The 26626-nt window shown below is 43.8% G+C and overlaps 2 protein-coding genes across 4 annotated transcripts; both read left to right on the forward strand.

The window, feature by feature from the left end:
- The first annotated feature begins 800 nt into the window (after positions 1-800).
- LOC127471323 (uncharacterized) lies at positions 801-13536 on the forward strand. The gene is made up of 3 exons (XM_051788085.1): positions 801-861; positions 11981-13078; positions 13421-13536. The coding sequence occupies exons 1-3, from the start codon at positions 801-803 to the stop codon at positions 13450-13452; spliced, it is 1191 nt and encodes a 396-aa protein (XP_051644045.1). The 3' UTR covers positions 13453-13536.
- Positions 13537-14662: 1126 nt separating this feature from the next.
- BTF3 (basic transcription factor 3) lies at positions 14663-22031 on the forward strand. 3 transcript variants are annotated; one of them, XM_051788218.1, is made up of 6 exons: positions 14663-14804; positions 15142-15210; positions 18427-18540; positions 18738-18939; positions 21342-21398; positions 21941-22031. In XM_051788218.1, exons 2-6 carry the CDS (start codon positions 15142-15144, stop codon positions 21985-21987), a joined length of 489 nt encoding a protein of 162 aa, XP_051644178.1. In that variant the 5' UTR covers positions 14663-14804; the 3' UTR covers positions 21988-22031. The 3 variants fall into 3 exon arrangements, with proteins under 3 accessions (XP_051644178.1, XP_051644177.1, XP_051644175.1); XM_051788217.1 differs by lacking the exon at positions 14663-14804 and adding an exon at positions 14835-14853; XM_051788215.1 differs by lacking the exon at positions 14663-14804 and adding an exon at positions 14877-15036.
- The last annotated feature ends 4595 nt before the right edge of the window (positions 22032-26626 follow it).

The raw sequence follows: 26626 nt of genomic DNA on the forward strand, positions 1-26626 counted from the left end.
GTCGCTCCGCGAAGAGCCGCCCCGCCGCCGCCACGGGCAGGCGGGCCGCTCCGAGCCGCGCCGGCCCCCAGCGCCGCTGCCGCGCCTCGGGAGCGCTCCCGCTGCTCGCTCACAGGCGGCGGCTGGCTTGGGTTTTGTTTCGGGGTATTTTTTGCTGCTGTTTGGATTTCTCTGTCTGTCTCTCTCTCTCTTTTTTCCCTCCCCTCCCCCTTTTTGGGGATCCTTCTCCGCTTTTTTTCCGTTGGGGTCGGGGTTTGTGGGCGCAGGGGGACTGTGCCGCAGCTCCTGCAAGTCGGTTCCCCCTTCTTTCTCCTCACCTCAAAGCCCAGACATTAATGGATGGGGGGCAGGAGGGAGTGCGCCTAGTCCTGGGAGGAGGAGAGGGGAGGAGGCTGGCGAGGAGGGAGGGCGTAGGGGGTGGCTTGCCGGGCCTTAGGAAAGACGGTGAAAAGGCTGGGGCTTAGTCCCAGAGAGGGCGGCCTTCCTCCCCGCCTTATAGCGGGGGGGCCATCACATGGCTCCCAGCGTCAAAGCGCGACGGGGCGAGCGGCGCCGTGTCTCCCCCCACGAAGAGGGGCGCCTCGCGACCGTCCCGGCCCCCCGTCCTCACCCCGTCTAGGAGGGGCTCTGGGGGGCCGCGGGGCGACCAGGGCCGTCTTTAGTGGAAAAGGGGGGAAATAAAGATAACATATGACCCCTGCGGGGGGGAGAGGGGGGGAAGTGCAACTCTGTCAGAAAGAGCTGGAGCATCTTCCCAAGAACCGTTCGGAGCTCCGTGTCTTCCAGGGCTGCCCTCCGAGATGGGGTGCCGCTTCCCGTGGGAAGGAGGAGAAAAAAAAAATCAGGCCGGAGAGGGAGGTGGTGAGTTAATAAACTTCAGACTTCTGTCCGCGGAATGCTTTAGAGACATCTCTCTCCCCTCCTCTCCTCCTTCCCCCATCCAGAGTTTAACTTATTTAAGAATTAAATAAAATATCTCTCCAAGTCGACCTCACAAGCTCTCAAAGAACAGCCTCCGAATCACACCGCTATTCTCAGTATATTTGTAAGGCTTTTGTTTTTAAAGGGAGAGAAGCAGCTTTCTCCATTACGGAAAACACTAACAGAGACTTAGCTTACTTCTTTCGTTTGCAAAGGAAAACAATTCGCCGGCCTTTAAAATGCGAATTTTGCTCTAAGTAGGAGCAACATCCCTGAGAAAGTAACACAGAGGATTGTTAATTAATTGCTAATTAAGTCGCACGGGTTCCCGTTTCAGGTGATCCATGCGACGACAGAAGAGCGGGCCCCTCTTTATGTAAGGGCTAGCAGGGGAAAAAAACAACCAAAACCCCCACCAAAGAACCCAAACAAAACAAAACCCCCACAAACTTGGAGAGAAATGCAATTACTGTAGTCTTCAAAAGAAAAGCTTTGAAAAATCCCATCGTTCCCAGTTCTGGCAGGATAAACCACAATAGGATTCGATTGGGACAAAAGTAAGGGAGCATTTCGTTCTCCTGCAGAAATCATCGTGAGAAGGGTGGGCTGACGCATAGAGTCTAACGGATCAAATCTCACTTTTCAAACAACGCACAAACCCCATTTCTTGAAATACGTTTTGGATATATTGTCTTAACCCAAAATTACAAGCCACCCTGTTTCAAACCCATTTCCATGGATTTACAACATAATCCTTTCTACTATTTCCAAATAATCCTATTTACATTTTGTTCACTACTAAGACGCCTACAGGAGAATACCACCAAATGTTACAAAACAGGGGAAAAAAAGTAAAAGGGAAAAAAAAGGGAAAAAAGTACCCCAGTAATTGACTACTATTTTTTTTCTGTAGAAAAAGTGATGTCAATAGAGATTTACAGTTCATACAGTTCATAAAATGCCTCTTCGAATTAGTTTTGAGGTCTTAGGGCAAGCTACTAAAAGAAAGGTAGACAGAGGATTTTTCCTCTTCAAAAGGTTACTTCTCTTGACGAAGAGTTAGTATTTTTCCTTTTTACTCCTTCCCCCCTCTTTTATTCTTTGTCTTCTCCCAGTCTGAAGTTTAAAAACCATCTTAAAAACAAAAAGAACAACCTCTGAAAAAAAAAAGTATGAAGAACGGCGGAGTTTAAATGTCACATGGGGAAGAACCGCTGTAGCGACAAACCAAAAGAATCGGGTCTGCCCTCGGTCCCCTATTATCACCCACGCAGGATGCACGGGTGTTTCACTGAGCGAGTGGCACCGGTGGTTCTTCGGTAGCACCGGGTCTCCAGGGGCCCCGGCTGGGTGTGGTTCCTCCTGAACGTGGCCGACGGGGGTGGCCTCGGAGGATGATGGTGGGTACCCCCTTGAAAGACCTGGGCAGTAGTCCCAAGCCCTCGCCTATTGGTGCAGGGTGTGTGGTGTGTGTGTGTGCAGGGGGGGCTGCTCAGGGGATTCCTTTCTAGGGGTCAGTTGAGCCAGCCTCCAGTGTGGACAATTAAGACCTCGTGTTAATACAGCTCCTGATCGCGACTTGTCTTTGAGCATCTTCCAGTCGCTCCCGTCCCAACCCGGCAGGTGCCGTCTTAAAAGGGCAAGAAAGAGAAGAGAGAAGGCGAGCAGCGGCGGTACAACCATGAGTGGCATTTCCCGTGGTAAGACCCGCCGCTCCCGGGGCCGCGGGCTTTGCCCTGTCCCCCACCTCGCGGCCGGTCCCGCTCCGCGCCACTCCGCGCCCCTCCGCTCCCGGCGCTGCTCTGCCCGGACGGGGGATGCCATCTACCGGCAAGGAGCGCCGGCTGCGGTACGCTGTGCACCGGGGCAGGGACGTGTGCCCAAAGCAGCCCCCAGGAAGGGCAGGGTCGGGCAGAAACCCCGCATTCAGGTGCTGAGTGGGACCCCGAGAACCCTAAGGAAAAAGAAGCATTTTGGAGGGGCCCTGAGAACACCCTTTCCATGAAATGGCTGGAACTTCCACGGCCACCTTCCCACCTCCACCCTGGGGCCCTCCGTCCACACACCCAACCTTGAAAGGACCACTCGTGGCCCAGGACCTCGGGGGCTGCCCTCCGTGGCTTCCTGCTGGTTGTGAATGATGTGATGTTACATGCACTTAAAACCACAGTAGCACACTAGCCAGACCAGAAATATTCTGTTTCACATGGTATGTCCAGGGACACTGGGCAGAAGCCAGACTGGGTGGACCTGCCATGACTTCCCCTTGATGTCTCCTTTATTATGGGAGACAGCATCCCTTGGGACCCCCATAGCATTCCAGGCCATACACCTTTCTGCAGCTAGGGGGCCTGTTTCCAAGAAGGACACACAGGAGCCCGTGCTGGGACAAGGAATAAATGAGCCCATATACCTTCCCTGGTCTTTTATTCAAAATCAAAGAACACCCTGGGCACCATTTAGGGCATTTTCAAGCAGCCATACTTGCACACTGACACACTGGCTGAGGTCCTTCAAGTTTTCTAGAACTGATCCTGGCCATGCAGAAGGATGCCAAAAGCTTCTTCATCACCACATGAGTCAGGTGTCTGGTGGTGGTGTGCACCCCTGGGCAATATGTTGAGTGCTTGTCTGGGTGCAGCCAGTGGAAATCAAGCTAGAGCCTGGCCAGTAGTGACACATGCTGGAGCTGAAGAGTCTTTCCTGGGCCAACTCAGCCTTGAAAGTCTTCAAAACCAAAGGCTGCAGTTCTCCATACCCAGATCCATGTCTTACCTGCAGAACTAGACTTCCTGATATTATATAAATAATAATTTCTTTAATAATTTACTCTTTCTGTCTTGGGCCAAAGATTGGACTGAATTCTGAGCTGCTTGTGTCATGGAAAGAATAAATCTCCAGTGATGCCCTTGCAAGGATGGTTTTATCTGTCACAGGAACAATGGCAGTGACAGCTGTGGTTTTCTTTGCCCAGTATAACAGTGGACATTTTAGCTCCACTTTTTTAGGGGTTTACGCCCCTCTTCCCTTACCATGTACCTTTGGGGACGGTAACACTTTCTTTAAGGCTTCTGCAGAGGCTAGGATTAGAGTCTCTGTGTGACCACAATGCATTGGTGAGGGTTGGCAGCAGTCACCTGAAAAACTGAAGAAAAATCTGTGGCTTCCAGCCATGCCTAGTGCTGAAAAAGAGTTTGTCACCCTTGGAGATGACCCACCCCCTCTCCTCTTGTCAAACATATTTTTCTTCTTGACCAAGTTTGTTTGTTTGCTTGGTTGGCTGGTTTTTTATTTGAATTTGGTTTTTGGTTTTTGTTTTCCCTCCTTAGTTCTATAATTCTTATAGGTTGGTACATTTGCTCTGAGAAGTGAAAGTCACTTCTTTTCAGGTCCTTTGGGCTTTTAATTTCTTTTAAAATGTGTTTTAATGTTCTCACAACCCTTTTGAGCTTAAGGAGAGCATTCACCAGTTTAGACCAAGACCAGTGTAGCAGCATAAGCTGACTTCAACATCAGCCAAGACCCGATGTCTAGGGAAGAACATAGGACCAGAGTAAATGTGTAAAATTGATTCCTACTTCCAGAAATCTAGTTTTTAGATTTGGGTTTTTTTAAAGCAAGAGATAATAGCTGAATTTAACAGCCTCTGATGGAGTTTCTTCTGTGAATTTGTCCAGTCATCTTTCAAAATCATGTACTTTTACACCACTAAACATATTCTGTGGTGAAATGTTCCCCAGCTCTAACCATGTGTGGTATGAAGTGTCTCTTTTCATTTGCTTTAAGCAAGTCACCTGCTCATTTAATATGATGTGCTCCCATTTTTGTACTAGAAGAGAGAAGGAACAACTGTTATTAAACACCCTCTCCCTGCTGTTCATGACTTTGTACATTTTATGACAATTTTTTTCATTGGTTATCTCTTTTTCAGACTGAAGGGTTCTGCTTCAGAATCAATGGATTAGTACAGAAGTAATTCCGTACTCCTGACAATCCTTATAATTCTCTCTACCTTTTCTTGTTCAGCTCAGGCCTATTATTATTGCAATAATCCTTCTGAACAGCATGAGATGCCTAAATTTGCTTTTCCATTTTTAATTTCACTTTATTATTTCTACTCTTTTAAGCCAGTGCCTATGTCTAATGCTAATGGAAGGATATCAGATTTTCAAAATGGAGCACTGGCTGTCAGAACCAACATAGCAGAGTACTTTTCATATGAACAAATCATGGTTTTTTAGGTTACCTTTGATTTCATTACTTCACCAACTACCGAAAGTCTTTCTAATTTTTTCCACATAAGCCCTAAGTTCTTCTTTGTAGACAAGCTTTAGCAAACTAAGAGGGAGATCCCATAATTAATATCTAAAATATTTGAGATATTTTCCATTTCATTCTGTAGAGATGGAAGTAAGGTCCAAAGGAGTATGAACCCATTTGTAAATGCAGTGAATATTGGCAAGTATGCTCTTTTTTCACTTAGACATCCCTGGAGATAAGCTACACTGTGAATGAAGATAGAGAAGAAATTTTTTTCCATCTAGAACTAAGTGGGTGGTGGGTTCTGCCAGGACTTGAGCAGAAATAAGAGCTACCTGCTGCAGAAAGACGAAGGCCTTTGCCTTGTCCAGCCTTCCCACCTCTGGCCACTTCTGCTCACCACTTACTTCCTGTTGAGCACCAGCTGGACTAGAGACTTGAAGTCAACTCCAGAATAAATCACAACTTTGCAGCTGCCAAGGCATTAGTCAAAGCTAGCACACTGACACCTATTCTTATTCATCCTGAGGTAAATGTGCTATGCCTGAGTGGAACTATGCTGACTTTGGGTTATGTCTCAACAGCATTTCTGACTTTAAGTGTTAAGGGTTTAAAGACAATCCAAAGACCACTGTCTTAGCAGCAGTCAAAACATTTCTGTGGTAGTGGCTTAAAGGATCAAGTCCTCTTGAATTCTGTGTATAGGATATCTACAGCAATAAACTGTTTGTTTGAGTCTCTGACATCTGTGTATAAATTTAAGGTACCACCTGTTTGACAGTGAGGAATACGCTGACTTCTGGCTCTTACCTCTTTTCTAGCAAGATCTTCATTATTGTCAAAGATTAACAGGTAGACCTTTCTTAGCAACCTTTTACCAGTCCTATTAACATGAAATCCCAAGCATTCTGCAAAGCCTGTTTGAACCACGTACAGTGAAGGCAGGGGATTCTTGATATAGCACTTCCCTGACTGCTTTCCAGTCGGCCTCTGCAGGATGTTACAGAGAGAGGCATCCCACAGGTCATGAAAGGCTTGTGACGTGGCTTTAAGCCCAGTTATTTGGGTTGCTGAGTTTAAGAGCTACAGGCATGGTTGAGAAAAGGACACTGCTGAGGAGCACTCTCTCTTCCTTCACACTGCATTCTATTACAGATCACTCCATACAACTCATCAGCACAGGGTACAACATATGAGATGAAAACAGCATCGGACTTACATTCAAACTTCCCAGGTTCCTATTCAGTGTTTATATATTTAGTATCCCTTAAAAAGCTATGAATTCTTGAGTGAGTGTTATGTCCAGATATCTGGAGGTAGTTTCTTTTCCATTTGTCTCTCTCTGAAGAGTTTTGCTCTTCTTCCACATAATGCAGCTATTTTCCTCCATTAAATTACTAACATATATGGATATTTTCCCAAATAACTTAGTGCTTCTCCCCTCTTACGTCCTGTTGTTAAACACAGTATTCTTCTGAACAAATGTTTCCAAATGAGATTTTGACTATCAGACAGATTTCTCTCACTCCCTGAAAACACCTTTTTTAGTTTGTTGTCACTGGCAATCAGGACACTATCAGGACACTATCACCATAGCCCGATCACTTTTGTTTATGATCTGTGATTAGATACTAATTTAACACATCTCCTCAACATACCCTGTTGTTACTTATGCAGCACTGGCCATGGCTTTCAGAAGAGCTTTACCATTGGCATTTTGATAGCAAATGTTGTCATTCTTCTGTCTTTCAAATTTCGCATAATTTAGGTTTAATTTTCCCACTCCTATACTGCTTTTCTGCAGTTAATGAACTTTTCTTTAGCGATGTATATTCTTTGATGAGTTTGAGATCATAACTTTCACTCTTTTACAGAACTGAAAAGATGCTTACTGAGCTCAGGCTCCATTTCAGTGCTATATCTTTTGAATCTGTTTCATTTCTCAGTAGAAATTCTGCTACAACTAAATCCAGGTTTAGGGTTATACTTTCCATTATGCAGTTACACAAAAACAACTGAAGAAAACAAGAGAATACTGTTTAGCATTCTAAAATAACTTTTTCTCTGATGCAAAATTTGTTTTTTGAAGGTCTGCTGTTTGAGATCCACAAAATGTAACCAAATCTTAGAGTCTCTTGAACTGTCATTCTTGAGCTGCTTTAGTTGATTCCTGATACAACTCAGTGATGTGGTTTTCAGTATAATTTACCTTCAAAATCTTGCATGAGGGAATATGAGATCATACCTCTAGATCAGTTAATCCCAAGATGACAGCTGGAACAGCATTTCCTACAGCATCTATCTTGGAATAATCTTTCTCTGACTAATTTTCACTTCAGTATTTCAGCCTATTAAATAATTTTGCTTGTTTGTAATTATCATTTGGCCTAGTAACTCTAAAATCTTTCTTGTACCTTGATGGCAAATTGTGATAAATCAGAGGCTGATTGAATTTTACTTTCAATACCTTGCAGTGATCCTGGTTAAGTTTGGTTTTTTTTTCATTGTGGTTCTCTTCCCTTTTGCTGCAGGCACATTGCCAGTTTCATACTGCGATAAATTTAAAAGCTTTCTTTTTAGTTCATAACAAACTCTGTCTTCTCCAAACTATCCCCAAATACTCCCTTCTCTTGAATCTGTTTTTTTTTTTCTTTCTGAATTAGATACTGGGTTTGCTAGTTCAGGTACAGTAATACAGGTTTCTTCCCCCATCTTTTCTGCTCAAACTGATTCACTGCTCCAATTTTGCAGGTATGCTGGACCAAATTTTTAGAGGTCCCTAACCACCCTTTACAGTTATTTGATCATCCTTTAATTTTCATCTGTGATGCATCTGCTGGGAGGCACAGGTTGCTCTTCAGCAGCACCTTTTGAATTGTCACTTCCTTGAGATCTGTCACCACCAGATGGAGTAATTTCAGGGTTATCAAAAATTTTCAGAAATTTTGTCTCAATTTTAACACTCATCTCTGGAGCAGTGGAGAGATAACATAAGAGCAAATAAAATTTATAGGCACATAAAAAGCACTGCCTTGGCAAACCCTTGGCTCTGGGGATTACTAACAAGGGAGACTTAATATTAATCAACAAAATGTATAAATTATTAATATAGTTTTACAGAAACAAGAACAAAGAAATAGTTTATTGAGGATATTTCAGAGAAGAAGTGGTATAAAAGGCATTAAAATACAGTATGAGATGGCAATGTCAATAGTATTGACCTGGCACCTACTGATGCCAGTGGGTGCATTGATTTTGGTTGCAGTGGCGATTAGAGCAGGGTCACAGAGCAACAGATGCAACTCCTCTTGCATCACTCCGTGAGCACGTGTAGCACTGATGGGAGTGCCAGGCTTCTTCCCCCAAAAATCTACTCCTTCAGTCTGATGTGCAACAAAGGTCCAGACCCTGTAAAGACTGCGTAGCTTTGTGTTGGAGCCAAACATGCAAGTTTCTGATGACCATGAGATTAGTCCCACAAGACAAACGAGAGAGAGCAAACTCAAACACATTGGCAAACCTGTGGGGGCTGTGAATGATTGGTGCCCTGAGGAACACAGTCTGGGAACAGGATTTACATATATTCAAGTGCAACAGTACCTACTTGAGTTAGGGTCTGCGGGGGGTGTGTTTGGCTCTCAGAACAGCATTTGGATAACATAAACAGTACTGGAAAAGAGCACACTAAGGTCTCAGTGATGGAAAACATGGCTATAGGAGAATAGCTCTGAGAAGTCCAGCAGGGGCATGCAGAGGGTGTCCAGTGACCAGCAGCAAGCAGCCTGGTAACATAACAGATGAAGCAAAGCCACAGTGAAAACACCTGAGGTGGAAGGAACATGAAAGAGGACAAGGACTGACACATAAGTGGTGGTAACAGAAAAAGCCTCAGTAGTTTGGTTGGACAGGGGCAATGAGGGCGTCGGGGGGGGTGGTTCACCTAAGAGGCCCCACTGTGGATCTTTGTGATGGTTCACTGGAAGGAAGGAGGCAAATCACTAGGGGCAGTGGGGAAAAGCACATTCATGGGTTTGGGGAGGGGGCCTGCACTGCACAGGTGAGAAACACAATGATTACATATTTTCTAGGAAGAGAAATATTAATGAGGCCACATCTGGAGTACCATGTCCAGTTCTGGGCTCCTTGGTACAGGAAAGACAAGAAACTACTGCGGAGGATCCAGATGTACAAAAATGATCACTCTTATGAGAGCGAGGGAGTTGGACCTGTTTATCTAGAGAAGAGAAGACTGGGACAGAACCTCATTAATGCATATAAATATCTCAAAGGCAGGTGCCAAAAGGACAATTCCAGACTCTTTTCAGTGGTGCCCAACAACAGGATACGGAGCAATGGCCATAAACTAAAACACAAGAAGCTTCACCTCAACATGAGGAAGAACTTCTTTACATGGCAGGTGGCAGAGCACTGGAACAGGCTGCCCGGGGAGGTCATGGAGCCTTTCTCTCTGAAGACATTCAAAATCCACTCGGGCATGTTCTTGTGTAACCTGCTCTAGATGACTCTGCCTTGGCAGGGGGGTTGGACTAGATAATCTTCAGAGGTCCCTTCCAACTCTAATGATTTTGTGATGCCAAACTGGGGCTTGTTACACCTGCGGCAGGGAACTTCTCTGGCAAGGCTGCAGGTGGCAGAGCAGGTAAGAGAGCAGCAAAGTGAGGCATGGCACGGCAAGGCATGGTGAGTGCTGGATCCTGCCTTTGGTCACAATAACCCCATGCAGGCTGGGGCAGAGTGGCTGGAAAGCAGCTCAGTGGAAAAGTACCCGGGAATGATGGTTGACATTTGACTGAACAAGAGCCAGCAGTGTGCCCAGGTGGCCAAGAAGGCCAGTGGCATCCTGGTCTGTATCAGAAATAGTGTGGCCAGCAGGACCAGGGAAGTGATTGTTTTCCCTTATACTCGGCACTGGACAGGCCTCACCTTGAGTACTGTGTCCAGTTCTGGGCCCCCCGTTACAGAAAAGATATTGTGGTGCTGCAGGACATTCAGAGAAGTGCAGCAAAGCGGGTGAAAGGTCTGGAGCCGCTCAGGGGCAGCTGAGGGAGCTGGGGGAACTCATCCTGGAAAAGAGGCACATCGGATCCTCAGAGATACGAGGCCTTGATAGATACTGGAGCCCAGTGTACTGTAATGCCTTCGGAGTATAAGAGTACCGAGACTGTTACTATTTCTGGAGTGACAGGAGGGTCTCAAGAATTGTCAGTAGTAGAGGCGGACATGAGCTTGACGGGAGACCAATGGGAAAAGCGTCCCATTGTGACGGGGCCAGAAGCCCCTTGCATCCTTGGTATGGACTACCTAAGAAGAGGATACTTTAAGGACCCGAAAGGGTACCGGTGGGCTTTTGGTGTAGCCACGGTGATTGAAGAGGGGTCCAAGCAATTGTCTGCCCTTCCTGGCCTTTCAGAAGACCCTTCCATTGTAGGATTACTACGAGTTAAAGATCAAGAAGTGCCAATAGCCACAACAACTGTACACAGACGACAGTATCGGACAAACCGAGATGCTGTGATCCCTATCCACAAAATGATCCGAAAGTTGGAGAGCCAAGGGGTGGTCAGCAGAACCCATTCACCCTTCAACAGCCCCATCTGGCCTGTGCGTAAATCCGATGGAGAGTGGAGACTGACTGTGGACTATCGTGGCTTAAATGAAGTTACGCCACCGTTGAGTGCTGCCGTGCCAGATATGTTGGAGCTCCAATATGAGTTGGAGTCCAAGACAGCAAAGTGGTACGCCACCATCGACACAGCCAACGCGTTTTTCTCCATTCCTTTAGCGGCAGAGTGCAGGCCACAGTTTGCTTTCACCTGGAGGGGCGTTCAATACACCTGGAATCGACTGCCCCAGGGGTGGAAACACAGTCCAACCATCTGTCATGGACTGATCCAGGTCACACTAGAGAAGGGTAAGGCTCCCGAACACATCCAGTACATCGATGACATCATTGTATGGGGGGATACAGCAGAAGAAGTTTTCAAAAAAGGACAGATGATCATCCAGATTCTCCTCGAGGCCGGTTTCGCTATCAAGAAGAGCAAAGTCAAGGGACCTGCCCGAGAGATCCAATTCCTAGGGGTGAAATGGCAAGATGGACGACGCCAGATACCAACAGACATAATCAACAAGATTGTAGCAATGGCTCCCCCCACAAACAAGAAAGAAACCCAAGCTTTTCTGGGAGCCATAGGCTTCTGGAGGATGCATATCCCAGAATACAGTCAGATTGTGAGCCCTCTTTACTTTGTGACCCGTAAAAAGAACAATTTCCAGTGGGGTCCTGAGCAACAACAAGCTTTCAGGCAGATCAAGCAAGAAATTGCACATGCCGTGGCTCTTGGACCAGTTAGAATGGGACCAGATGTAAAGAATGTGCTCTACTCTGCAGCTGGAGATAAAGGTCCCTCCTGGAGCCTCTGGCAAAAGGTGCCTGGCGAGACGCGAGGGCGACCACTGGGTTTCTGGAGCCGAAGCTACAGGGGTTCTGAGGCCAATTACACCCCTGTGGAAAAGGAAATCTTAGCGGCGTATGAAGGTATACGAGCAGCTTCAGAGGTAATTGGCACCGAAGCACAGCTCTTCCTGGCACCCCGATTACCCGTCTTGAGCTGGATGTTCAAAGGGAAGGTGCCCCCTGCGCATCATGCCACCGATGCCACGTGGAGCAAGTGGATGGCTTTGATTACACAACGTGTCCGAATCGGGAACTTGAATCGCCCCGGCATCTTGGAAATCATAACCAATTGGCCTGAAGGTGGGAACTTCAGTCTGGCAGAAGAAGAAGAAGAAGAGCCAGTGAGCCGAGCCGAGGAAGCTCCGCCATTTGATCAGCTGCCAGATGAAGAAAGGCGTTATGCCCTTTTCACTGATGGTTCTTGCCGAATTGTAGGAAGGAACCGGAAGTGGAAAGCGGCCGTTTGGAATCCCACCCGACGAGTGGCAGAAGCCGCTGAGGGTCAAGGCGAGTCGAGTCAATTTGCGGAACTCAAAGCCGTCCAATTGGCCCTGGACATTGCTGAACGAGAAGGTTGGCCGAGACTCTACCTCTACACAGACTCGTGGATGATAGCCAATGCTCTATGGGGATGGTTAGAGCGATGGAAGAAGATGAACTGGAGGCGTGGAGGAAAACCCATCTGGGCTGCTGACTTGTGGCAGGACATCGCTGCCAGAGCGAAGAGTCTGAATGTGAGAGTCCACCATGTAGACGCCCATGTGTCCAAAAAGCGAGCTAATGAAGAACATAATAACAACAGAGAAGCGGACCGAGCTGCACAGATAGGGGTGTCACAAGTAGACCTAGACTGGCAGCAGAAGGGAGAGCTGTTTCTGGCTCGATGGGCCCATGATGCTTCCGGTCATCAAGGCCGAGATGCCACCCACAGATGGGCACGAGACCGAGGGGTGGATTTAACCATGGATATCATTTCTGAAGTTATCCATGATTGTGAGACTTGTGCCGCTATTAAGCAGGCGAAAAGACTGAAACCCCTGTGGTATGGTGGACGATGGGATAAGTATAAGTATGGAGAGGCATGGCAGGTTGATTATATCAAACTGCCACAGACCCGCCAAGGTAAGTGCTATGTACTTACCATGGTGGAAGCAACAACGGGATGGTTAGAGACTTTTTCAGTGCCCCACGCAACGGCCCGGAATACCATTCTGGGCCTTGAAAAGCAAGTCCTGTGGCGACACGGGACCCCAGAACGTATTGAGTCGGACAACGGGACTCATTTCAAAAATGGATTAGTCACCACTTGGGCGAGGGAACATGGTATCGAATGGGTGTACCACATTCCTTATCATGCACCAGCTGCTGGGAAGGTTGAGAGATATAACGGATTATTGAAGACCACTCTAAAGTTATTAGGTGAGGGGACTTATAAAAACTGGGACAAGAACTTAGCCAAGGCTACCTGGCTAGTTAACACCAGGGGTTCTGTCAATCGAGCTGGCCCTGCACAGGCAGAATCCCTTCACATTGTTGATGGAGATAAAGTTCCAGCAATCCATTTGAGGGGAATGCTAGGGAAAGCTGTTTGGGTTACCCCTGCCTCAGGCCAAGACAAACCCATTCGTGGGATTGTCTTTGCTCAAGGGCCAGGACATACGTGGTGGGTAATGAGGAAGGATGGAGTCATCCAGTGTGTGCCTCAAGGAAACTTAGCCTTGGGGAAAAACTAATTGTATGTCCTAAGTTGTGTTTTTACAGGAAGCCAGTCACCAGATGAGAGAGAGACCTGAACTAAGCTGTTGCTGGTATCCGGTGATGAGACAGTCCAGTGATGAAACAGCCATAAATCAGAACTGTAATGGTGACTGAGGAGACCAAAGACCTGGACTGAACTGACATCGGTATTGATTTTCCAACGACGAGACAACTGTGCCGAGAGACCAACAAGAACTATATATATATATATATATGCAAATGTGTATATATATGCGCGGGATGTAGACGAACGTGAGACATAGGTGTTACGTAAAGAAATAGTATGGAATAAGGGGTGGAGAATGTGGTGGTTTCACTCTAGGCCTTCCTGGAGACCAACTTGTAACCAGGAAGGAACTAGAAAAGTGATCACGGAAGTATTCCATGCTATTCCTTTACGTAACTTGAGGTATAAATAAGGCCAGCGGGAGGCATCTCGCTCTCTTCCTTTCCGGCGAGGTTCGAGAACGGCGGGTCCCTGTTTTGGTCTGGTTTATCTGGAGCCGAGGCCTACAGTGACTACCGTTATCTGCCACGCGTGAGGGGAGAGCCTTGGGCCGTGTCTAGCCATCCTGCCTGTTCGAAGGGAAGTGGTGAGATTTTTGCTAGTTTGCCTTCGGTCGGCTGGTTGGCTTGTTCGGTCCTTGCCCCTTTTTGTCCTTCTCCCTTCCCCTTCCCCCCCCCCCCCCCTTCTGTGTGTGGTATTCTCCTTTTGTGTATCTGTCTCATATGTAATATATATATATATATATATATATATATATTTGCTATAGCTTTGGCTGCTTGGTTTTTTTCTTTTCCCTCTCTGGGAGGCGGGTCCTTGTTGTCGAGTTTCGGGGACTTGGCGGGAAGCCAGCTCGAAACTTGCACAAGGCGGCTCAGGGGAGACCTTATTGCTCTCTGCAGCTACCTGAAAGGAGGCTGAAGCAAGGTGGGGATCGGTAAGTAGCCGACAGGAGGAGAGGACATAGTCTTAAGCTGCACCGGAGGAGGTGGCCATTAGGAGAAACGTCTTCACAGAAAGGGTGATTAGACGTTGGAATGGGTTGCCCAGGAAGGCGGTGGAGCCACCATCCCTGGAAGTGTTTAAGAAAAGACTGGACGTGGCATTAAGTACCGTGGTTTAGCTGACACTGTGCTGTTTGGTCACAGGCCCGGTGACCCCGGCTGCCGTTCCCACTCCACCCGCCTCCCCGATCCCGTGCTCCGGCGGCCCCGCCCCCCCGGGCGGAGGGAGCCCCCTGTCGGCCCCGGCGGCGGCGCACGCGCTGTCCGGTGCGCCGCTCCTTCCTTCCGGCCGCCATCTCGCTGTGTCCGCGTGCGAATCCCGGCCCCGCGCCCTGCCCGCCGCTCCTGCCCCGCTCCGGCGCCGCCTCCGCCCGCCGAGGTACGGCGGGGGCGGCCCGGTGGGGCGTGTGGCGCGGCCGGGACTGCGGGTCGGTGGGCAGTGGTACAGCGGCGGCGGTCGTGGTGGTTAGAGGAAAGAAAGACGGTTACGGGCTGGGCCTGAAGGGAGGCTCGGCTGGGCTGGGCTGGACTGGGCCTGGCTCGGCGGCGCTGCCCGCGATCTGAGCCCGCTCCCGGCCCTGTGACGGGGCGAGGGTGCCCGGCCCCTGAGGGTGCGTGTGGGTGTGCGGGCAGGGGCGGCTGCGGGGCCCCCTGTGCCCACTTGCCCCACCTGCGTGCCACACCCGCCTGTGCCGGCGCTCTTATTGCTTCCGCAGATGAAGGAGACCATCATGAACCAGGAGAAGCTGGCCAAGCTGCAGGCCCAAGTGCGCATCGGTGGCAAGGTAGGAGCGGCCACCTCGTCCCGCCCTGCTCTCGGGACTGCGTGTCCTGCACCCACACTGGGCCTGGCACGAGGGGTCATGGAAATGGAGTGGGAGCAGACCTGAGCATTCCCAGCTCGGCTGGACTGTCCTTAGAGATAGCGGCGCTGCTGCAGGGCGCTCTGGAGTCACATGCCTAGGGACAGTATGCAGTAGCTGAATCTCCAGCTATTTCACTTTATTTTTCTTATGTTAAAGCAGACTTAACACCCGATATTAGGGCGCACGGGAATCTCATGTCGTTTAATAAGACCAACTGCACGGTGCTGTACCTGGGTCGGGGCAAGCCCCTCTATCGATACAAGCTGGGGGAAAAAAGATCGAGGGCAGCCCTGCTGAGAAGTACTTGGAGGTGTTGGTGGCTGAGAGGTTGGACATGACCCAGCAGTGTGCACTCACAGCTCAGAAAGCCAGTTGTATCCTGGGCTGCGTCACAAGCAGTTTAGGCAGCAGGTCAAGGGATGGGGTTCTGCCCCTCTGCTCTGGTGAGACCCCACCTGGAGCGCAGCATCCATCTCTGGGGTCCCCAGAAAAGCTCCCTGTTGGAGCGAATCCAGAGGGACACTGAGTTGATCAGAGGGATGGAGCACCTCTCCTGTGGGAAAAGGCAGAGAGAATTGAGATTGTTCAGCCTAAAGAAGAGAAGGCTTCAGGGTGACCTAGTTGCAGCCTTCCAGTACCTGAAGGGAGCCTACGATAAAGATGGGGCAGGACTATTTATGAGAGCATGTAGTGACAGGACAAGGGGGAGTGGGTTTAAATTGAAAGAGGGTAAGTTTAAATTAGATATTAGAAAAAAGTACTATGGGGGTGGTGAGACACTGGAACAGGTTTGCCCTGGGAAGTAGTGGATACCCCATCCCTGGAGGTGCTCAAGGCCAGGTTGGATGGGGCTCTGAACACCCTGGTCTAGTTGAAGGTGTCCCTGCCCACAGCAGGGAGTTGGAACAAGATGATCTTTATGGTCCAGTCCAAACCATTCTATGATTTTATGATTATTGTATGGGCTGTTGTAGAAGACATGAAAGATTTTTAGTGAGTAGACCTTAGAGCAAGTGAGCTTGGGTATAGTTTACATAACAAATTGTAGAGGGATTTGTTACAGGCTCTTGTCAGAAATATTAAGGTTGCTCAAAGCTGGTTTTTTGTCTTTCAGCACAAGTTGGAAATTCTGTACTTGTCACATGCCTGTAGTTTTAGACTAATATGCTCAGAAGACATTTTCATTTTGTTAAGACATCTGAATATATGTACCTGTGTGCTTACTTATAATCTGAAAAGATAAAAGGGATGTTTAGTATAGTTGTATGGCAGTATATATTTTAATTACAGTGTGAGTCTTAATTCAGGAATTTGTCAGTAATGTTTTTATACCTGTGGGAGCATACACAATATTCTAGAATACAAATTATTCAACAGAACTCTTGCTGAGGAGTTTCCAGGAGCTTCCATTCCTGTGGGGTTTGGTTTTGTTTTTTCCTCTTTTTTGGCTGACCGCTGGAGATTTAGGCAGTCTTAAATCAGGATTAGTGTACTTATTAGTTGTCTTGGTGATTTTTGCATATTCTTTGTATGAGTTACTGGTTAATTAGAGTACTCCTGTATTATGTTGCTGATTTTGTGCATGTTAACCAGTGTATGTTGACTGTAGAGGCTTTTAATGTTTGTCACATAAGAGCATGTGTTCAGATTACAGCTCTCACAGCTCTCTGGTCAATATCAAAAAAGTCTTTTAGAGACATTAAGCAAAGCTTTGAATGGTGGTGCTGTAGTTTAGTTTTAAAATTGACCCGTGAAATATTTGGAAAGCCTGAACTAGAGTTTTTATTTTTTTTTTTTTTTATAGTTCCAGATTATACCTGGGATTCTTCATGGCATTGTTGCCATGTAAATTGAGATGGGTGTGGAGGAGGTACATGTTTCTACATAGTCCTGGAATGTTTTGAAATTTACTGAGTTCTTTGGTCCAGAGAGACTTAGCAAATACCTTATCTGTCTCAATTTCTGGGTAGACAAGGCACTAAAATGAAGCCATTTCTGTAATTTTTAATCATTTCCAAACCACTGTATGTGCTAACCTGACAGTAGCAGGGAATGAATATCAAGCTTTCTAGACAAAAACCTAAACTTCTGAGATGTAGTCTTCCAAGTGTTAGTTTCATATGAATTTGTCATTAACACTCCTTGTTATTGGTAACTGAGTTATGTTAGAGTTGTTAGTGTCCAGCCAGTTTTCTGACTTCTGACAGTAAACTGAAAAGGTATTCCAGCTATTTGTATGGCTGGGCAGCAACACATTCTCTTAGTGCTATCATGTGGCAGATGAGCAACTGGAGTAGGAGGACTTAGATTCGTAGTTACAGGATGTAAAAGAGGAGCTTAGTTTCACTTATTCCTAGACATTTTATGTCATATTTTACTGAACCCTTATGATTGTGCGAGGGAGTATAGAATGACATTTTGTGCTTTTTCATGGGTATAGTTAATCTTCTAATGTGGGACAGAAATTTCCCTGGAGAAATCTAGAGCTCTGGGTCTGTAGGGAACTTAACCTTTTCTTGTTTGGATTATAAATTGGGTTGGTCTGGAACATTTTTTACAAATGAATTTACAAAATATTTTAGAAAAATAGGTGTTCTTCAAATATGTAAGTCCATCAGATGGGACATGACTATCTGGAATAAAAATGGAGTATTTTGAGTTTTCTTATATTCATTTATTAATCATGTGTTTATAACTTTATGGCTTCTGACTATTACCAAAATTTGACTAATTTAAGAAAGATGATCTAAGGAAAAAGTAGTAAGCTTCAGAAATTACCTAAAGCTGTTCATTCTTTAGTTTTATGTCTGTGATAGCTTGGGTTAACAATGTGGTAAACTTGCAATTTCTCTTTTCTAAGATGTTGCAGAATACTGTAAGATTTGTGGAATAAATATTTTCTGGTACATTGCTTCCTAAAACCTCATGCTTCTCACAGACTGTGCAAATATTGCCTTGTAGCAAGGGAAACACTGCTGCAGTGCAGCTGGAGGGCGGGGTTGCGTGCACTGTAACAGAAACACAGTAGTAGAATTTTATATGTTGAGTTGATTTGTCGATGTTGTAAAGTAGTTACACAGCCCTGAGGATTCGAGTTTATGAAGAACTACTTAAGTTTTTGGTTTTTTTGCAAAGGGTACTGCCCGCAGAAAGAAGAAGGTTGTTCACAGAACAGCTACAGCAGATGACAAGAAACTTCAGTTTTCATTGAAGAAACTAGGAGTCAACAATATTTCTGGAATTGAAGAGGTAATTGCTTTAAAGGAAAAAACATTCTATATATAAATAGAAAATGTATTAAAATCAATTTTCTGGTAAGTAACATAGCTCCTAAACTTGTCTGTAAGATATCGATAGGTCTTCATAGGGCTTTAAGAACTTCAATTTCATGTTGAATTGAAAGATCTTGCTAAACTGCATCAAGTACTGGATTTTTTTTCTTGCAGGTAAACATGTTTACCAATCAAGGAACAGTCATTCACTTCAATAACCCAAAAGTTCAAGCGTCTCTGGCTGCTAACACTTTCACTATCACTGGCCATGCTGAGACAAAGCAGCTGACAGAAATGCTTCCTAGCATCCTAAACCAGCTTGGAGCTGACAGTTTGACCAGCCTGAGGAGATTGGCAGAAGCCCTACCCAAGCAATGTAAGTTGAAACTTGAATGCATTTCATGCTGGCAGCTGATGTGAGGCAGTGCACTCTTGCTGTTTGCAGGCATACTGTAAAATGCCTATAAAAAATGGATCTCCTTAGATCTTATTTATAGCTCAAATCCAATAACAAGTATAACTCCGTAGAGTCACCTGTTGGCATGTCTTGCAGCTGGTCTAGCACTGGAAAGCTGTAGCCAGACTTGATTTTGTAGTAGTTTACTTCTTGATGTAGGTACCATATTTTGATGTACCTTGTTCATTAAAGCTAGGTGGATGAATTACTTTTGAAGAGTTAGGTTTTAAAGAAAGATAAGCTTTGAGTATGTCTCTTTTGACACTTTGAATGGAAATATAAGTAGTGGGGAAAGGGACTTAAAAACATCTTGCAATTGCTTTTCTGCCTCACAGGTGTGGTGAAGGTATTTCTTGCGTGAGCTTTTTATTAAGTAGGAGGGAATTACACCGTATTTGTAAGGAAGTACATTGTCATTTCAGTATGCATAGAATAGTGCAGAGAATAGGACTGGCGTGAGCATCAAGCTAGATACACCAATTTCCTGTTCCATCCTTAAATTAGTAAAACAGCTTGAACGTTTGTTCTTTCTAAAACTATGTGGGAATAGTAGAGGAGGGAGTTGAGTATGTGGTGTTTGGAAAAGATGCTGCCACTAAGGATGAGAATTAGGAGTGAAAGACAGGCTTGTTGACACTGGGAACATTCCTTATGTCCTTCATGTACAGTCTTCCTACTTTCTGAAGTACCTTAAGCCTGTTCCTTTTAAGGTATGAAACATCCTAAATACAAAAAAAATTGAGGAATATAATTGTGTCCAGTTTCTGGTAATTCTAACTAGATTGTTAATTTTTTTCTTCCTCTTGCCAATGAAACCGCCTCTATTTCCATTCCTAAAGTTGGTGATCGTTCCCTCCTGTCAACTTCCCTCTGAAAAAATCCTGCTAGAAGTAACTGTCTTCAGGATGTGGGGTAAAGTGCTTCTTTCCCCATGGTCCTTGGGTCCCTTCTTCCTAATATCATCTGTGTGCAGCTTCCTTGTGATAGTAGTAGGCTTGAAAGAACTTCCCTCAAGTTCTGTCTTCTCATAACAAGGTGGTTATATTCTAAGATAAATTGTGTAGTTATAATAAGAGGGAGGTTTGTTTGAAGTGATTGCTTTGTATGACCTAGTTCTTTTCCAGTTAGGGTGGATGGCAGAATATGCACAAAACTTTCCATTCAGTATTGTCAGCTAGATTTGGAAGCCTAACATCAGCGAGTGAAACATCTGTGATGATTGCAGGTGCTAAAGTAAACATGGAGATGAGAGACAATGCAGGCAACTTAGGAGGAAATAACATGGTTTGCTTTTAAAATGTCCTGTTTGACACTAAGATGCACTTGAGATTTAAGAGCTTTCTGCTGTTAAAAAAGCAAATGAAGGTTAGTGGTGTCCTTATCCCGAGCCCTTTCAAACCAAAGTTTATACATTCATTGGCTCTGGTTGTCTAGAAATTATTGTACAGGTCTAGTATGAACCCGTCTTGTGCCTTATGCTTTTTTTGAAAACTAGGAAGGATGAATCAGAACAAAACTGAGGTGATAGAGGATATGAGACAGCTTACCCTTGGTAGTACAGCAAAGAGTAGCAGTAAAAGTAGTGGCACCTGAGATATCTGTTCTTAGTGTTATACTGCTGCAGTTCAGCAGATGCTTGTTGGTCTGCTACTGTGGATATGGTCAACTCTCTACCTCTTGTCAAATACAATGGGAATGGTTAAAGAAATTACTGAGGCAGCAAACTTGGGGACCAGAAGACTTGGTCACCTCAACCACCTAAGAAGTGTAAAACTGTGCATCCAGTTCCCTAATTCTCTGACTTTGCCAGGGAACAGTAGTGTCTTTTAAATACTTCTACGTCATGTGTGTCCCTGCAACTTCCCAATTGCACCTCAGTTTTCTTTGAATGTCTAGGATCATAAGATCCTTTCTTTTCCTTTAAAATGGATCATGTAAAATACATAAATCTTGAGAAACATGCAGTAATCAATAAACCAACCTACTTTTAAGAGAAATTGGTAAAATCAGTCTGTGCATCGTACTTGAAAATTACTATTGTGCGGGGCACTCAGTATAGTTAGATACAAGATGGTGACCAGTAAGCTGGTTTAGCACACATCTTCTGATTTCCCCGCTGGACTCTTTGAGCATTATCAGTAACAAAGGAGTGTGAACTTCCTAGGTTAGTTGAAGATTTTTGTTCAGCAGGGGAACTGGATAAAGCATTGTATCTTATCTCAGGGTCTTACATAATGCTTTCAAAAAACACAAAGCAAAACAGCTAATGAAGATGTTTATGGTGAGTTTGAATGACACTTTTGAACTTCTTGCTCTTGCAGCTGTGGATGGAAAAGCACCTCTTGCTACTGGTGAAGATGATGATGATGAAGTTCCAGGTAAGAACAAGCATGCAATGGAGGAAAAGGAAGTGAATTTTGCTTAGGGATCTCAACATAAGTAGAGCATATAAGATCAGGCTGGGGATGGTAAAAGTATTGACTAGTCACTTGCTGCCACAGAATTTCTGCAGGCAGATTATTTCCTTGAATTCAGATACCATGAGAGACTTAGTAGTTTGAGCTAGTATTTTGGTCTTGTGTAGAAGTAATAGCTATGGCTAAGACAATTATTTAATATTCCATAAGAACGGTGTGAAGAAAATACCTTCTCAGTATGATTTTGCCCAGTTGTGGGTATAGTGAAGTTAAATGCTTTTAAAATTGTGCTTTAAAATGAGTCATCAAAAACTTCCTTGGCTGAGCAAAGAGAATGAATCATGAAGCTCTTAGAGGTTATTTGGTCTGTATTTTATAAGCTGAAAGTTTTTATGTTGTAAAAACTTGATATGAAGTGGAACTTTGGACAGAAATCCAAATCCAAAATGTTTGGAAAAGGGAAAGTGGGTCAAATTTTAATTCCAAGAATCTTCTTTTTCTAGATCTTGTTGAAAACTTCGATGAAGCTTCGAAGAATGAGGCAAACTGAACTAAGTGTCACTTTCTGAATAAAACTGAAACTTGAAAAAGCTACATGGAGCTGCTGTTTTATATTGTGACTGCTTTGATTTCATTTCCTGATGAGATCTCAAGATCTGTCACATTTGGAAACTCCTTGAATCTGCAGCTCCTTAGTTAATGCTTGTACACAATATTATTTTTGTGGCCCGAACAGACATATGCTTTCAAATAAGTCAGATTGCTAACAAATTTCTGCCTAGACACATTTTTTGAGTAACTTGTATACAAGCAAAACCCTATCTTTAATGAACTTTGGCATACAATAAAAACATTAAAAAAAGTTTCTGGTGTGGCTTTTTTTCAGAAAAGCAGAAAGAAAAATGGCCCTAAGTATTAATCGTAAAAGGTTTTGCTTTTCTGCAGGGCATCTTCCTTTTGCTCTGTTAAAAAGCTGGCCTCTGAAAAAAGAGCATTCTGAAGCACTTTGTATTTAATCAATGAATTCCCAGTGTGTGCAGGTCAGAGCTACATATGCTGTAAGTCACTTTGTAACCTACTGAATTTGAGAAATAAATTTGTATTCTAGCCACAATTAGTGGTGGCTTAATATGAAGCAATATGAACTTCTCATGCAAGTTGAGAAAGAAATTTTGACCATGAAGAAGAGCAGCAAGCAATTGGCATCTTGGCGAACTTTGAGTGTTAAATTTTTATCTTCAGTGAGCGTTTAATAGATATTTGCAGGGCATAACTGTTAAATGCGTTAAACAGTACTTTCCTATTATTTTAATTTTACTTATCTGAAAATATCAGTTTTGTGGGGAATGAAGTATAGGAAGGGGGAAAAACCTTAATAAAATTAATAATGGCTCTTAATTAATTCTGTATTTATCAGCTCCAGATCTATTAACTAATAATTCTGTTTGAATGTTTCAGTAATATGTTATTGCTCTTGTGTGTTACAGAGAAAAAAATAACTTGGTTTTAGGGCACAGGAAAGACTTTTCAAATTCCATTCTGACCTTTGTATAGCTGGAGCTTCCAGGGATGAGGCTTAAACTTCATGTTTGTGAGTCATTGATGTTAATGATAGATCAGATCACTTGCATAACAGAAAGTAAGCTAGGATAGAAGAGCACTCAGCTACTGGCCTTCTAAGCTTATTTCTAGAGCAAGTACTCTTGGAAGTGGAAATTCACCCTGACTTATCCAGGATAAAATCCAGGTAGGACTTTGCTATAGCCATAACAAAAGTCTACTTGTGCCTGGGAAAAGGTGGGTCTGTGTCTAACTTGCCAAGCACGTTTATCATGGTGTAAGTCATTACTGTTGGGAAACTGGAGGAGCTTATTCAAGCTCCATAAAACTCTTGTGGTTTGAGGTCAGACACAGTCTGATGTGAGCATGACATGGCTGAAGTCAAGTGCAAGAACTTAGAGTAACAATATGAGTGCACTTGTCTCAGTTTGCAAGTACTTAATCAGTGAATTATACTTCTAGTATTGAATTAGTTAAAATTCAATTTGAATTGTGGAAGTATGGTAGAAAAACTAGACTTTGTGAATCTGTGTTTTGAAATGAGGATGGTGAATGTAATTGCCCTCTAAAAGGTAACCAAATTCTACAGAGTAGTTTACCAGACTTCCTGTGACCTGTCAAATCAATAAATGACATGCTGGGTTTTTCTTAGAAGTCAATAAATGTGTTACCTCTTTTGTGATTCAGATATGTAAGTCCTCATAAGTACTTTAAGCCACTGTAGCTGCTGTTAATGAAATACCTCATACTGGATTCCTATGAAGTGACTTAAGTGTCTTGTTTAGGTGTTCCAGACAGTGTTAGCGTTTTCCCCAGTAACAGACATACTTGATGCTTAAAAAATAAGATCGTTACTAAACCAGTGTCTTTGAAATGCAGAGTAAGGCTAATCTAGTGATAAACAGCCATGTGACATGTCTGGAAGTCTGTGTGCAAGGTATGCTCCCAGCACACTCCCAGTCCGGAAATACTGGCCTATCTGCATCCCCAGGCTCTTGACTGAGGATGGAGATGCGAGCAAAATGTGTTCTTGATTATTGCAGATTCCAACTGGAATCTGCAAGTGTGTAATAGTCTTCATGACTTAACTTAAATGCTCAGTCCTGGCCTCAATGCTGTGATGATTTCCTCTTGCTAAGGAGATTGGTTATGGTCTTCCTAGTCTGTCATTAACTGCTAGAAATTGAGAATAGTTGTCATGATGTTTCTCATCAGGTTGAACTTCTATGTAACTATAATGTAATTATGTCATTATGGATTCACATCTGTAGTTTTACTCAAGGAAAATGGCTTTGTATTTCCATTCCAAATATTTTGGACTATGGAGAAATGAAAACAGATGCCTGTGTTTCTATTGAAATAAAGGGTTTTTTGAGTTGCCTGTGTTTCTATTGAAACAAAGTTTTTTTTGATTTTTTGATTTTTTAAAAGCTAAGAGAATGTTCACGTTCTGTCACATTAAGCTCTGAAATAGCTCGATTCAATGCAGTAGTGGCTGCTAGTGAGATTTTTTTCATAATGTTTGCAACAGGTTTTTGGAAATATTTTCAAAATTGTTAATCGTGCTTCAAGGGCTTTGCACTGATTTAAAATTAGTATATTCTGATATTAAAAAAAACCAACCCTCTTGGAAGGTGGTGAAACTATGTATTTTATTAAGCTAGTGTGGTGCATATATAAAAATAAAAAGCTTCCTACTGTTGTTTTAAAATAATATTGTTTTTAAAGCTCTAGAACGCACCTTGTATTATTACAGGTTGGTTCGTTGCTTTTATTATTAAAGCCTTGTGAGTCTGTGGTTGTGTCTCTTAGGAAATCTAACCAGTGAGAATTTCACATAATTAGTAGTGCACGTTTAACATATGTGACAAAGGAAGAACACTTGGTTTAAAATATTCACAGCTCAGTACCTCAAATGCCAAATCAGTACTTTTGTATCTTATTATATTGATTTGCTGGGGATGTGAGGGAAGTTCAATGTAGTTGCTACCTTTGAAATTTTGTGCTGATGCTGTTTTGTGGGTGACACATCATATACCTGCTTTACTTTTCCTCAGATGTTTTGCTGTATCTGCTGAAAACCTAAATGTCATGTTATGGTACGGATAGAGTAATAAGCTATTCTCTTCTTGATACAAAGAGAGTAGATTGTATTTGTTATCAGAGGCAGTGGAGGAATGTAAGGAGAAATACAATGCAATCAGAGCAGTGGCTAGGGAAAAAGTTTCTGTGGTGGAAGGTGAGTGGGAGAAGTTAATATTTTTCAAGGAAGGCAGAGGAAATGATGAGAAGCCAGAACATAGAAGCTGTTTGATCATCCTGTTTGTGAGAATGGATTCAAACAAGTTAGGAAACTAGACAGTTAATATTCAGCACAGATAGGAAAGCCTATAGGGAAGTCCATGTTGATGATGGCTAAATTACAGCCTTAAGTGACTGGCGAGATGGTGGTATATGTAAAGAGGAGGGATTTCTAAGCTAGATATTTTAAAATATTAACAAATACTAACATGTCTTGCCCTTACCTAATACATGCAATGTGGCTTCTGATTTTTCTAAGCTATTCTTTATTCCTTTTCAGATCTATCATTTTAGCTGCATCCAGAAATTTGTGAGAACTGCTGAAAACATTTTCTAATGGATATGGTAATTGAAAGATCCTGACTAATAACAGAGATTGAACTCTGTTTTACAGAAAAGGAGCTGACAGTGCAGCTGAGCCAAGTTTACTTAGCTGAGGTGAACAGTCTATATCATGAGACAGTAAGATGATTAGTTTGACTGTGAGTTGAACTCAGTAACTTTAAAAATGGATAAAAAGCGGATGCACATTAAAGCTCTGAGAATCAGATGTATAACTTTCTGTGTATTCTAATTGACTTTAAGCTATGGTTCCGTGGTAACATATGATACATGCAGTCTCATAATGAAAGTTTTAATTGTTCTGTTAATATTCTGCCTTCATGCATGGATTATCGTTAGAATAAAATGTTATTGAATAGAAGGAAGGCAGCTTATGTGATACTGTTACTGTACCATCTTGCTGTAATTTTTTTTTTTTTTTTGCAAGAAGGAGCTATAACAAATATAACTTACTGCCTTTACATTGCACCAAAAATATCCTGGCAATGAAAAAGACATTCTAACAATGTTTGTGTAGTGCAGGGATTAGTACTTTTACAGACAAGTTACAGCCCAACATTTTGAATTGCTAATGAATCTGGACAAATCAGAACAGTTGTTGAACAGTTAGTGTTGTAATGCTATAAGCACTAATCATTTTTATAGCGAATGTCTATAATTTCTTACGTGGGCAGAAGGCAGAATTCTAGGACATCTTACTGCTATTCAGTTACTGGATTGGTTGAAGGTCAGTTTGATCTAGATGCAAAGTGCTTTTGCTGCTCAATAACCAACATTTGCAACATGTTTCACACAGTCAGGGATTTGATGTGCACTGCAGGATACTGGCAGATAACTGTGGAAGTATCTGCTCCACTTGAAATCCTTATTCTGCATTTCTGTTGTTTGTTTCTGAGTACTGAAAAAATATAGTTGTGGGTTGTATCCTACTCCTAATTTTTAGGACATACCTGAAGTTAAAAGTGCTTACATTCTCTATGTAAGCT

The sequence above is a fragment of the Manacus candei genome, unplaced genomic scaffold (assembly GCF_025592945.1).
Source record: "Manacus candei isolate 608988 ecotype Guabito, Panama unplaced genomic scaffold, ASM2559294v1 h1tg000024l, whole genome shotgun sequence".
Taxonomy (NCBI): domain Eukaryota; kingdom Metazoa; phylum Chordata; class Aves; order Passeriformes; family Pipridae; genus Manacus; species Manacus candei.